The sequence below is a fragment of the Colias eurytheme genome, chromosome 25 (assembly GCF_061535395.1).
Source record: "Colias eurytheme isolate Ceu_HAF_F1 chromosome 25, ilColEury1 Martin Lab GWU primary, whole genome shotgun sequence".
Lineage (NCBI taxonomy): Eukaryota > Metazoa > Arthropoda > Insecta > Lepidoptera > Pieridae > Colias > Colias eurytheme.
The window spans coordinates 8350642-8363901 of record NC_143004.1 but is presented as its reverse complement, the minus strand read 5'-3'; the positions used below and the strand labels follow the sequence as shown (position 1 = coordinate 8363901).

At 32.7% G+C, this 13260-nt stretch overlaps 1 protein-coding gene across 1 annotated transcript; it reads right to left on the bottom strand.

The window, feature by feature from the left end:
* Nucleotides 1–892: 892 nt before the first annotated feature.
* On the bottom strand, nucleotides 893–10769 carry LOC149897799 (myrosinase 1-like). The gene is made up of 11 exons (XM_090116542.1): nucleotides 10738–10769; nucleotides 8508–8608; nucleotides 5976–6123; nucleotides 5402–5568; nucleotides 4677–4937; nucleotides 4183–4268; nucleotides 3421–3568; nucleotides 2665–2822; nucleotides 1687–1839; nucleotides 1488–1579; nucleotides 893–1058 (listed from the first exon to the last, which is right to left on the bottom strand). The coding sequence occupies exons 1-11, from the start codon at nucleotides 10767–10769 to the stop codon at nucleotides 950–952; spliced, it is 1455 nt and encodes a 484-aa protein (XP_089972668.1). The 3' UTR covers nucleotides 893–949.
* Between the last annotated feature and the right edge of the window lie 2491 nt (nucleotides 10770–13260).

Here is a 13260-nt window from a genome sequence, read left to right as displayed (position 1 = left end):
AAGATGTATTTCCTATATACATATTATCAATTTGATAGGTATAGTATTCTGTCTATTTTTAGTTTTATGCAATTTAACAATTAGGTATATCAAATCGCGTTTCCAAACGAACTTTCCTTAAAATAATGTCTCAATGATGTAGGATGGTACTTCACATGCGTCTATATTATTAGTATGTAGTTATTACCTATTCGTATAGATATTAAAATGTAGAGTATTAAACTTAAACGCCTGTTAAAATATTTATAGCAACTTCTAAAATATATGAAGTGTTTTGTGTCTTCGTCTTAATTATATTTTGTTACACTTAAAACTGCATGTTTTCATAATATTTAGCGAGATTCTGATTGTTTCGACTGCTGCATTTGTTCATTTTAAGCTTTTAAATACCTAATCTTCTTCATAAAAAGCTCCATCTTTCTCAACATGAAATACTCGAAAGCAGTCGAAATATTACAGTAAATTCAATACATTTAACAAGGTTATTTCCTATAAATATGTGCTAATTTATCTGTTTCTGACCAAGTAGTGCAGATTGGCAGATGTTACATGTCGAATTTTTTATGTCCACTCTATATTTTTGATTAGTTTAAAAATAAACATTTATTAAGCTTTAACTTTAAACTATTACGTTAAATATAAAAAAAATGAAACTAGAGAATGATGAATAACATTTTATTTATAAAAAATATGTATTCCAAAATGGTGAATAACAATAGTAAAATTTATAACAATTAAATATTTTTGGCACAATACAATCACAAAATATACTAAGTTTATACATTTTTGTACGTAAAATTGTTATTTTGCAAAGTTTTGCGGAATTACATTTTTTTACTTTTAAATAATTTTTATGAAGAGCAAATAATTATTACAAAAATAATAACATTAGAAAATCAGTCTAATCTCATTTCAAAGCGCAAGTTTATTTTTTCATATGTTTTAACTTTTAAAGTGAGTGATGTTCGATAACATCAGCGTAGTAGAGAGCGGAGGCGCGCGGCGCGCGCGAGCGAAGCGGGTCCGAGAAGTTCACGCGTACTATGCCGAATCTAGATCTGGGGAAAATATGATAAAGTATTACTTTTAATGAAATAAATATAATTCTGGTAAAGGAAAGTACAATTCGCCTGTAGTAATCAACACTACATAGTATAAAACAAAGTCGCTTTCTCTGTCCCTATTTCCCTATGTCCCTTTGTATGCTTAAATCTATAAAACTACGCAACGGATGATGCGGTTTATTTGAATAGATAGAGTGCTTCAAGAGGAAGGTTTTAGTATATAATTTATTAGTTTTGGACAAAGCGGGCGAAGCCGCGGGCGGTAAGCTAGTTAATTTATAATTGGGGTCAATCCAAGAAAAAAAAACGACTGCTAATCAAGATATAACTTATCTATACATAATTATTATTATTACAAGTAAAGGTAAATATAATAAGGAAGTAAAGGTAAATATAATAAGGAAAAATACAGCTAGAACTTACGTATAACCACTGTTCCACTCGAAGTTGTCAAGGAGCGACCACGCGGTGTAGCCGGTCACGTTTACATCATCCTCTGTGATCGCTAGCAGCACCTGCACACATACATTTTACATTTAGTTACACATTAACATTAACATTAAAATTAACATTAACATTAACATTAACATTAACATTAACAGTAACATTAACATTAACATACCTGTTCCAAATGGTCCCTGTAGTACTGTATGCGTGTGACGTCATCCAGCTCGTCGCTGGCGGTGGAGAAGCCGTTCTCCGTGATGATGATCTCCCAGTCTCCGAACTGCTCCTTGATTAGGTTTAGTTGCGCTCGAATACCAGGTGGATAGCTCTGGGAATGTTAACTTGTGTTAAAATATATGATAACTAGCTTTCCGCCCGCGGCTTCGCCCGCGTTTTCAGAGAAAACCCCGTTCCCGTAGGATTTCCGGGATAAAACCTATCCTATGTCCATTCTCGGGTATCAAAATATCTCTATACCAAATTTCATGCAAATTGGTTCAGTAGTTCAGGCGTGATTGAGTAACAAACAGACAGACAGAGTTACTTTCGCATTTATAATATTAGTATGGATTAGTATATTAGTATTAGTATGGATGTTTCATATAAGAGATAGGAACCCATGTGATAAGATCTGTACGGTACCCGGTACGAAGCACGCTAACATCAAACTGATGAAAAATTGGGGTGATTACTAATTTTATCTTTAGTTGAAAAACTAAAGATAAAATAACTTCATCGGTGTTGATGAAATAATTGAAATATGAATTTTAACTGATCCATAGTTACTTTATTTTTCAGACTTTCTCGTAAATTATTATTGGTAAGTATCCTCATATTTCGATGTTAAAATCTACCTATACTAATATTATATAGGAAAGGTTTGTATGTATGTATGTATGTATGGTTTTCACGCGCATAAACTACTGAACCGATTATAATGAAATTTAGCACACATATAGAGGGTAGCTTGTATTAACACATAAGATAGGTTTTATCCCGGAAATCCCACGGGAACGGGATCTTTGCGAAAACGCGGGCGAAAAGCTAGTGAAGCATGATATATCGTAGTGTCTTGACTCTTGTTTGTAGTATTGTGTCATGTGTTGTGTGTTGTATGTTGTGTTGTTGTGTATATATTACATATATAACTCACCACGAGCCAATCAAGCCCAGCCTCCCAGCTGTCATCTACAACGAGTTCCACATTCAGCTCCGCGTTCCCATCGTTCGGCCAGAGGAAGAACGTGGTGTTGCTCGCGGGCCGCACCAGGCGGGAGGTGTAGAAGTTCATGCCGTAGTAGTCAGCTGTGCCTGGGAACGTATTTATTTAATAAATTGTTGTAAAACATTATTTAATTAGGTATGTAAATTTAAATAAATAAATGAATGTGTGAATACTATAAGCTAAAATTGTATAATTATATAAATAAATATTTTTTCTTTCTTTTCTTCTAAAATGTTTTATCTATAGGTACTAATATTATAAAGAGGAAAAGTTTGTAATTATGTAATTATGTATGTATGTATCGTTTTCACGCATAAACTTCTTAACCGATTTTGATGAAAGGCACAGACAATCTTTAGACCCTGAGAAAGAACATAGGCTACCTTTTATTGCGAAATATGTACCACGGGCGAAGCCGGGGCGGACCGCTAGTAAGTTATACGTTGTATTCACTTCTAAAAGACCATAGACATAGATATATTATGTCTGTGTAAAAGACAATACAAAAATCAAAACTCATTCATTCAAACATCAAGTAAGTAACTAGCGGGATACGGCCAGGAAAAAGTTGTTATTTTTGTCTAAACTATAACTATAATTTGAAAAAAATTACATGGAAATTTCAAAAATTTATAAGTACTAAGGATTCCACGGGCAAACGGAAATCTTTCAATACTTACGTACCTTTAACAAATTCGATTTCTTCAGCAGTGAAGCCAGGCAGCCTGGACGTAGCGTATCCTCCCATCGCACTGTTCTTAGCGACTAAAGCCTCAATACTGGGCGGCCACCCGCCCGCCGCTGAGTATATCGGGTGGGCGTATAATAGACCCTGAATGGATATTGCAGTATATTTTACAAACAAACAAACAAAAATACTTTATTGTGCACCAGGACATACAAATTACAAAATCAAATATATATAAAAGAAAGAGACACAGTTGAGCACAACAGGCGGTCTTATCGCTAAGACAACCTGGTGGTCAAGGAAAAACAGTGGAAGTAAAAGTTAATGGGCAAGAGGTGCGTTTATAGCTGTTTAGAATACATAAATAAAATACATAAAAATATTTTAGTATTTTATTCGTTTGTACTAACAATAAATAGTATGTAAACCCTAACATTTTATTAAATTAAATAATGCGGCAGGTTACTGTTGCACATTTACGTAATAACAATGATACGATATTTTCAAATGACTTCATGTTTTTACTATTTTTACATCAATCCGGGGAAAATATCTAAGGGTAAAAAAATTTTTCGATTGTAAAAAGTAAATGTTGGATTACTGTTTTCAAATTATCCGACTCCAAACAAAAATAAAGATGATTATAATAGAATTACTTACTTTAGAAATATTCAAAAGTAAACCAAAGTGGTTAGAGTTATAACTAAAATGTATTATTTTTTTTAGATTTAATTTTGTTATTTTTGACAAATACTTACAAGTTGTTGCGTGATATAAGTAAGGTCTTCATATTCAGAAGAGTATGGCATGTACCACACGTGGTTGTTGACGATTCCGACTTTACCTAGAATTCATAATTTTGCAATTTACCATTTTTAGCGATTTTTTGCGATTTACAACAAGTTCGAAAATTTTTAACAGTGATGAGTTGGCTAATTCTTTGGCGCCTGTTAGACGTAATTGTCTTACCACAAAAAACTTAAGACAGGGTTTAACTTTAAGCGCGGCCGTTCTCTTAAATCTGGTTTTGTCGTATTTCATATTATAGACAACTATTAAATTCAATCCATCAATAAAAAGCAGACCTAACAATAAATTACACGACATAATATATTTAGGTGTAACAGGTGCCAAAAGCTATGTAATGGCTATTGACAATGATTAAATAAAAATGACGAACAAATTTCTTTCTTTCTTCATAATTTCATTTCATTAATTCACTTACACAAATTTCTTTATATCCTTAACTTACCATTGTACTTCGCTCTGAATTCCTCATCATAAATCCTATACGACGTCGCATGGGCCATGATCAGATTCTTAGCGCATATATAACTGCCTATCCCTGGGCTATATACTCCCGGAGCAATAGCACCGGTTTCGTAAGTTAGGTCACAGATTGAAATAGGTTCGTTGAAGGTTGACCAGGTTTTGACTCTATCACCAAATAAGGTATAGGCCACACGGGAATAGGCTCCAAACCATTCCGCTATGAGAGGGTTGGTCATGCCACCTGCAAGGAATATTTTTAAGTTTAAATATGCAAAAAAATAGAAAACTATAAATAGATACATTTCACGTATGTTTAGCTGATCGATTAAGTATAGTATGATGGACCCTCTACACAATGGATAGCGTTGGCCCAACAAATGATCGCTGATGTTTGACGCCATTAAGGCGATTATAAAAAAACATCTACAATGAGGGCTGATCATAGACATTTAGACCCTCTACGTCTTCACTATCGTGATTGCTTCTACTCGCCCATCGCTACCAATTGTGTAGAGTATCCATTATAGATATTATTATATGTATTCTGTGTCGATTGTTTTTGTTAATTTAATTTTATCTAGGATACACAACTTCTTTAATGCATTAGTTAACTACTAATATTATATTACTGTTTTGTTATTTAATTTTATATCATTGTCTCTATTTCCTATGTGTTTTTGTTTGTATCTATGTCTGTCTTATTACCTAGATCCTGCAAGTTCTGTGGTAAGTCCCAATGGTAGAGAGTGACCATGGGTTCTATGCCGTTCGCTAACAAACCGTCGATCAGATTATTGTAGTATCGGGCACCATCTTCGCTTATTTTATTGGCAAAACCGTTGGGCAGGAGACGTGTCCATGATAAGGAAAATCTTTAATAATAAAAATATTTTAATATTAGGAAATTACTTCACCCTTTCTTTTCTCATTCGAGATATTTTTAAGGTATCAATATAATGATGACATATTACCTACTAGCGGTCCGCCCCGGCTTCACCCGTGGTACATATTTACGTTTTCTCTACATAAAAACCATCCTCGTACTTCAAGGAATATAATAAAAAAAGAACTATCGAAATCGGTTCAGCCGTTCTCGAGTTATGCGCTTACCAACACATTTTGCGATTCATTTTTATATATAAGAAGATTTAGCACCAAAAATCTGTCATATTATCTGGCCTTTCTATACCTACTTACATTAAATTTAAAACTATATATCTACAAAATATTGATAGGTAAGTTATTAATAAAGCTAGTATCTAGTCGATCTGAAATTTACCTATAAAAGTGCAGTCCCAAATCCTTAGCCAGTTGAACGTCGGTCTCCCAGAGGTGGTAGGAGTCGCAGGCAATGTCTCCGTTGGCCCCATTTGCTATCAACTCTGGGTTGTTGTGAGTGAATGCATCCCATATGCTTGGGGTTTTATCTGACAAATAAATAAAAGTATTCATCATTTCGTACCAATCAGGGTTGCCTGGAAGAGGTTGCTTTTGAGCAATAAGGCCGCCTTTTAGTACGTATGTGCCGTGTGTTTTCATTGTATCTAATTATAGTATATATATCTTATTTATGTTTCGTATATTATGTACAATAAAGAATATTTAATTAAAGTATAATAATAAGGCTATAAGTATAGGCTATCATCACGCTAAGAGAAATAGGAGTGAACCAACGCGGCCAAAACCGCGGGGGGCAGCTAGTAATAATATAGAAAAAGAAATACGTGTGGCACTCGAGGACTGCCGCGGTAAAGCTATTGCATAGCATCGCATCGCTGTGCCGGTTGGAGTGGGGGGTGTTAGGTTTTTTCGTTACGGAATTTTTAACATTCGGTCGCCGCGCTTAAAGTCCGAGATATAAGCTATGCAATAGCTTAATAAATAGCTAAATCGATTGGAAGTTCCTTCTTATTTCCGAGCTTAATACTAATATAATCCCTAAATGGCCAATAAAATCAGCAGACGTATTATGAAAAATATATGAAAATTATAATAATTATAAATGCGAAAGTTTGTGAGGATGTGTGTGTGTTTGTGTGTTTGTTACTCTTTCACGCAAATACTACTGAACCGATTACAATGAAATTTAGCACACATATAGAGGGTAACTTGGATTAACTTGGATGATAGATTTTATCCCGGAAATCCCATAGGACGGGAACTATGCGGGTTTTCCTTTGAAAAGGCGGGCGAAGCAGCGGGCGTTTATCTAGACATAATTATATAAACAGAATGATAAGACAGAATCATATAGATTCTTCTTTATCTCTTTGGGTATTGTATTTTGACGTGCTTTTATCGCAAAAATATTAAAGTATGCAGTTATCTGATCTATAATATGTATGCTTGTATATTGAAGTTCACATGCGAGGGTGTGGCAAAGTTCGGTGCTTTCTCTGTCCCTATTTCCGTATGTCCCTTTGTATGCTTAAATCTTTGAAACTACGCAACGGATTTTGATGCGGTTTTTTTAATAGATAGAGTGATTCAAGAGGAAGGTTTTAGTATAATAATTATAATTTATTAAATTTTAGACAAAGCGGGCGAAGCCGCGGGCGGTAAGCTAGTTAGTTATAATATAAGATAACTCTATTGTAATGTTATAATTTAGATAATGACGATAAATGAACAATATATTTTTAATTTTTATTATTATTACTTTAAATGATAAAATGCTAACGTTCGAAAGATTTTCGTTGAAATAAACTTAAACTTGATTAAACACATTCGTATTTATTATTTTGGTAGTACCTATAAATAGTTTGACTATCCCTAGAGAGAGAGACACTGTGCGATTCCCGCTCTGATTCAATCAATAATAAATACATTATATAAAATATAAATAATGTAATATAGTGTAGCTTTGAATATATATATGAACAAGTAAATAGGCGGAAATTTTACTTATAATTATCTTTGTCCTAATGTAATATATTTTAAGCGTAATTAGTTTCACATTTGTTATCATAACGAGACAATTATAAATATTAAATATTGAATGTACATAGATAACATAATTTTATATTTATAGAGTACTAGATTTCTGCCCGCGGCTTCGCCCGCGTTTTCAAAGGAAAACCCGCATAGTTCCCGTTCCCGTGGGATTTCCGGGATAAAACCTATCCTATGTGTTAATCTAAGTTACCCTCTATATGTGTGCTAAATTTCATTGTAATCGGTTCAGTAGGTTTTACGTGAAAGAGTAACAAACATCCATACATCCATACATCCATGCATCCATACATCCAAACATCCATACAAACTTTCGCCTTTATAATAGTATTATAAGATATAAGATAGTATTAAGATTAAGATTTGAATGCCATAAAATCAAAAATATCAAATTCAATACAATTATAATTAGTAATTAAGTACATAAAAAATTAATTTGGTATATCTTTTTTTCTACCGAACTGGTTTTGGTGAAAGTTTACAGAAATGTGTGAGACTAATATGTAGGAAAATTAAATCACTGTATTCACAGTTAAATCAGAAATAATCAACTGGATTGATGGTTGATTAAATTTTAATTTTTATATTTACACTTACCATAACTGTACATACAAAATCATAAAATGTAGATTTCAAAGTTCACTTCATGTTGTATGAACACTCATTTGTTAAAATTAATACATAATAGATGTTCTAAAACCATTGCAATTCTGGGTAAATTCATAATCAGTTCGTAATAATAAAAGCACGAAAAACATCAAGTTAAATTTTTTTTTTGAAAAATTTGAAAATCGATCCACAATACGCGGGAAAAATCTGTCAACTTTTTTTATGACGTAACATAAAGCTGTGGACTCACCGCTCACGTTCCAAGCACCCTCAACCTGGTAGGACGCTGTGGCCGCTCCGAACTTGAAGCCCGCCGGGAACTTCTTCGCTGAACATGTCAGTGTCAGCGCGCTGAAACCGAACCAAGAGACAATTAGAGGCAATAACAGACGTATTAGAAAATATTATATTATAAAGTAATGAAGGTTACGGAGAAATAAAGGTTTAAAAGACTATGATCCAGCAAGCTGGTAAAGAGCGATTTAGAAGAACATTTGGTTTTCTTAATTTGTTTTCTTTCACCGATGGGAGCATTATAGGTTTAACAATCTCAAACATTTATTTATTCATAGATTATATTATTTATATGGCATGTTGATTTCTTTAACATGTTTTTCTTCACAGTTGAAACGTCGTGGTGTGGTTCAGTGTATAGGATATGAAATAAATTATTTTTTTAAGACCGGCTTTTTTCTGTTTTCGTTTTTCTATAAAGCAGTTGATTATTTGTAATTAAGCAGGTATGGTATTAAAGAAGGATAATTATCTGATATCTTAGATTTTTATGCTCGTTATTCGACTATGTTTAATGGTTTAAAATAATATACTTAGTGAACGAAAACTTATGAATGAATATTATTAGCAGGTGAGGAAAATATTTTTATGAATTAGTTATTAAAGTGTCTTCGAAACTTTCGTTTGGTAGATGCGACTCAATAATTAAAAAAGCTTAAAATTATGCTAATGTCACAGACTAATAATAATATACTACGTATGGGAGTATTCAGAGAGAAAGCTTGAAACTTATAAGCGCTTGTCATGTTCATATATTTTCCTGCGCGGGTTGACAGCACTGACAGGAAAATATATGAACATGACAAGCGCCGATAAGTGCTTATAAGTTTCAAGCTTTCTTTCTGAATACGCCCTATACAACTATAGTCCTTTCCACCTAAGATGATTTCTGTGACACAACGATTTTTGACACGTGTAGAGATGTCGGTTACTGAAATCGTATCAATTTTTTCCGATAATCGATAATATTCTATATGGAAATGAAATCGATTTGAATAAAGTACCAAAATTAGTTTTTTCGGCATTTCGCCAACAATTAACTAAGGAAGCTTAGCAAACAACAGCAACAAAAAGTCAACAATAACAATTAGTAAAAATAACAGAATACCACGTAAAGTATCAATATAAAAATGCAACTTGTATACAAGGCTGACGTACTCGTACAGACGATTGACTCGATTGACAAACGATCACAAGATGGGCGCCGATTATATGATTTTCCAACTCTATGATTTTTCAACGATCCATTTCATGTACACGAATTGCGTAGGTATTATATTTTTGTGTTATTTTATTTTATTTTTCATAATATTAAACTAAACAATACTGTTTTTGATTTATAAGCTTAAGATGTTTCATTTTTATATTTTTGGTTATAATGCCGCCATAAAATAAAAATATTATGCACTAAAATTATTTTTACTTTTTAAACATAAAATACGTAATTCAGAACACGATGAAGTGTCACAGGAATCATCCTAAATGAAAAGGACTATAATGTCTTTACAATTTCCATTTAATTGTCCATCTATTTGATTTAGAACATTATTTTGGTTTTCTTAATTTGTTTTCTTTCACCGATGGGAGCATTATAGGTTTAACAATCTCAAACATTTATTTATTCATAGATTATATTATTTATATGGCATGTTGATTTCTTTAACATGTTTTTCTTCACAGTTGAAACGTCGTGGTGTGGTTCAGTGTATAGGATATGAAATAAATTATTTTTTTAAGACCGGCTTTTTTCTGTTTTCGTTTTTCTATAAAGCAGTTGATTATTTGTAATTAAGCAGGTATGGTATTAAAGAAGGATAATTATCTGATATCTTAGATTTTTATGCTCGTTATTCGACTATGTTTAATGGTTTAAAATAATATACTTAGTGAACGAAAACTTATGAATGAATATTATTAGCAGGTGAGGAAAATATTTTTATGAATTAGTTATTACGGTGTAGCTTACCTACGCTAAGACTTCGAAACTTTCGTTTGGTATAGATGCGACTCAATAATTAAAAAAGCTTAAAATTATGCTAATGTCTTTACAATTTCCATTTAATTGTTCATCTATTTGATACTTTATTTCGCCTTTCGTTTAACTAAATTTTTAATAATATTAATTTCACGGATTTCACACTTTAATTTTAACAATGAAATAAAATTATAAATCGCTATTTACTTACCTTATAACAAATACAAGTATTAGAGCACGCATGTTGATAGTTATTAAATAATGAAGATATAAAAATTTTGTAGTCTCATCAGAGACTGCTGTGAAAATAAAATTGCGCTGAAATAAATAAGAAATCTATGCCGCTGTTGGAAACCTTGTGAAGAGCCGGGATGATAAAATTTAGCGATAATTTCTGATGTGTGATAGATAAATAATTTGTGATCAAGTGAGCCATTTATTCATTTTAATATATAAATAGATACAATAGATGATAAAGTTCTTTACACTTTCTTTACAAAAATATAATTGAACTACATAGTTGGTGGTTGTACTCTTATTATTTACTAGCTGTGCCAAGCGGTTTTACCCGCAGTGCTCCGCTCCTATGTTGGTCTTAGTGTGTGTAGCGTGAAGCTACCTATAGGTATATTAGCTTATAGCCTACACCGAAAGTTTTCAAGTCGGACCAATAGTTTCTGAGATTAGCGCGTTCAAACAAACTCTCCTTATAATATTAATATATAGTATAGACTAAAGATAGAGGTATGAAAAATAGATATAAGCCGATTCCCCGACCTACACAAAATTTCATGAGAATCGGTGAAGTCGTTTTGAGGAGTACAGTAAGAATTCGGTATATATAATAAAAATAACTGCGTTAAAAATAACCGATGGTTAGGGAGCCAGGTGCAAATTTGGTTAACTATTTCCTCTCAAGAGATAATTCGTCAGACGCATGAGAGTATAGTATTATAAAGCCTCGTGAACGTCAGCTGGCGCTCGGTTGGGGGGGTGAGCGGTTGTAGCCTCCCACGCACATAGGAAAAAAAATACATTCATTCATTCATTTCCTCTCAGCTAAAAATTTGTCAAATTGTAGCTAACCCAATATCTCAACGAAAAAAAATAGTCAGCTGGTTACAACATGGTGTATTATACGTCAGCTGGTGTCTCGAACATGAAAGTTAAATTAAAAGAAAAATTTATTTTCCGTTATTTCCTCTCAAACAAAAATTTACCTGATGATAGCTTATATGTAACTGTGGATAAATATATATGTCAGCTGGCTGTATCTTGGTGGAAAAACCGTCAGCTGATACGGGAGGCTACAACCGCTCTTCCCCCCAACCGAGCTCCAGCTGACGTTCACGAGGCTTTATAATACTATACTTTGATGCATTTTACTAATTACCGCTTGAGAGGAACTTGGTCATAAAATCTGCTGCTGGCTCCCGGACCACGACTTTAATCGGTAACCGGGAAGTGAACCAAAGTAACTTGCTAGATTTTCAATGAAGTCATCGAGATCAGACAAAAATGCTCATAAAATAAAAACTACTGGGCTACAAAAATATGTACTATTTTTATGATTGTACATTTAAAGTTAAATAAGAACAAAACCATAAGTTTATTTTAATAGATACACTAATTCAAACGAACTTTACTTGAAATATGCACACTTGCACTTTTCTAACTTTTTTATAAGTTTTCGCTTATAATGTGTCTCGGAAACAGTGCCAATTTTTGTTTAACTTTATGACAAAACATATCTACTGTTTTTCTGTTCTTTGACCTCAACTATTTGCTGGTATCTTTTAGAAAAGGGCTTTATAGATTTCATGTATGTGTGTTTTGAACAATACTTTGTGCTGGGTGCGCATAATTGTACCTTCACTACTTTCATTGGCCTAATTTCAGTAGAAATGAAAAAAATGTAGAGATCTTGAAAAAGAAAGTAAGAATAAAAAATAAATCAATATTAACAAAATTCAATTCCCAAAGTTTGTAACCTGTGAATGTCTATAAAATGTAATATACTTATTTCTTTTTTTATACTTAAGTAATATAAATTAAGATAATAATCAGTGTTGTAAATTATGCTTAATCTATAGTCTTATCCATATAATTTGTAATTTTATTATAGTGTATAGTAGTTGAGAAAACAGTTATCTTCTATATACATAAAACTCAAAGGTGACTGATATAGTGATCTATCAACGCACAGCCCAAACCACTGGACGTATAGGGTTGAAATTTAGCATGCAGGTAGATGTTAGGACGTAGGCATCCGCTAAGAAAGGATTTCCCGAAATTCTTGCGGGAACGGGGAAAAACGGGGATGCACGTGCAAAGTCGTGGGCGGAAGCTAGTTTTAAAATAATTTGACTTTAATAAATCAGATACATAGGTAGGTAGGTAATGAATGTATGTAGGTATGTAGTATTATTCCACGTAGCAGAAAGCCCGACAAAAAACATTCCTTAAAATTTATCCTAAATAAAACTTTTAGGCCAAACTAAAATAAATATGAAAATGATACCTTAAATGTAACACAAAAACAATTCTGAATCAGAATTCAAATATTTTGTTCTCGTGGAAGACTATTAATACATTGGGTCGTAATGCACATCGATCTAAATAATAAAATATAGAGGCTGGATTTAACGGGGATGATGTGATGATGATCTTATTCTTATATACTATTATAAAGAGGAAAACTTTGTTTGTTTGTTTGTTTGTTTGATTGTAATGA

Coding starts and splice junctions, on each gene's coding strand:
- LOC149897799 (XM_090116542.1), bottom strand. CDS start 10,769: ATGCGTGCTCTAATACTTGTATTTGTTATAAG. Junction 6,124..8,507: donor GGGTGCTTGGAACGTGAGCG/GTGAGTCCACAG, acceptor TTTATTTGTCAG/ATAAAACCCCAAGCATATGG. Junction 5,569..5,975: donor TTGGGACTGCACTTTTATAG/GTAAATTTCAGA, acceptor TTATTATTAAAG/ATTTTCCTTATCATGGACAC.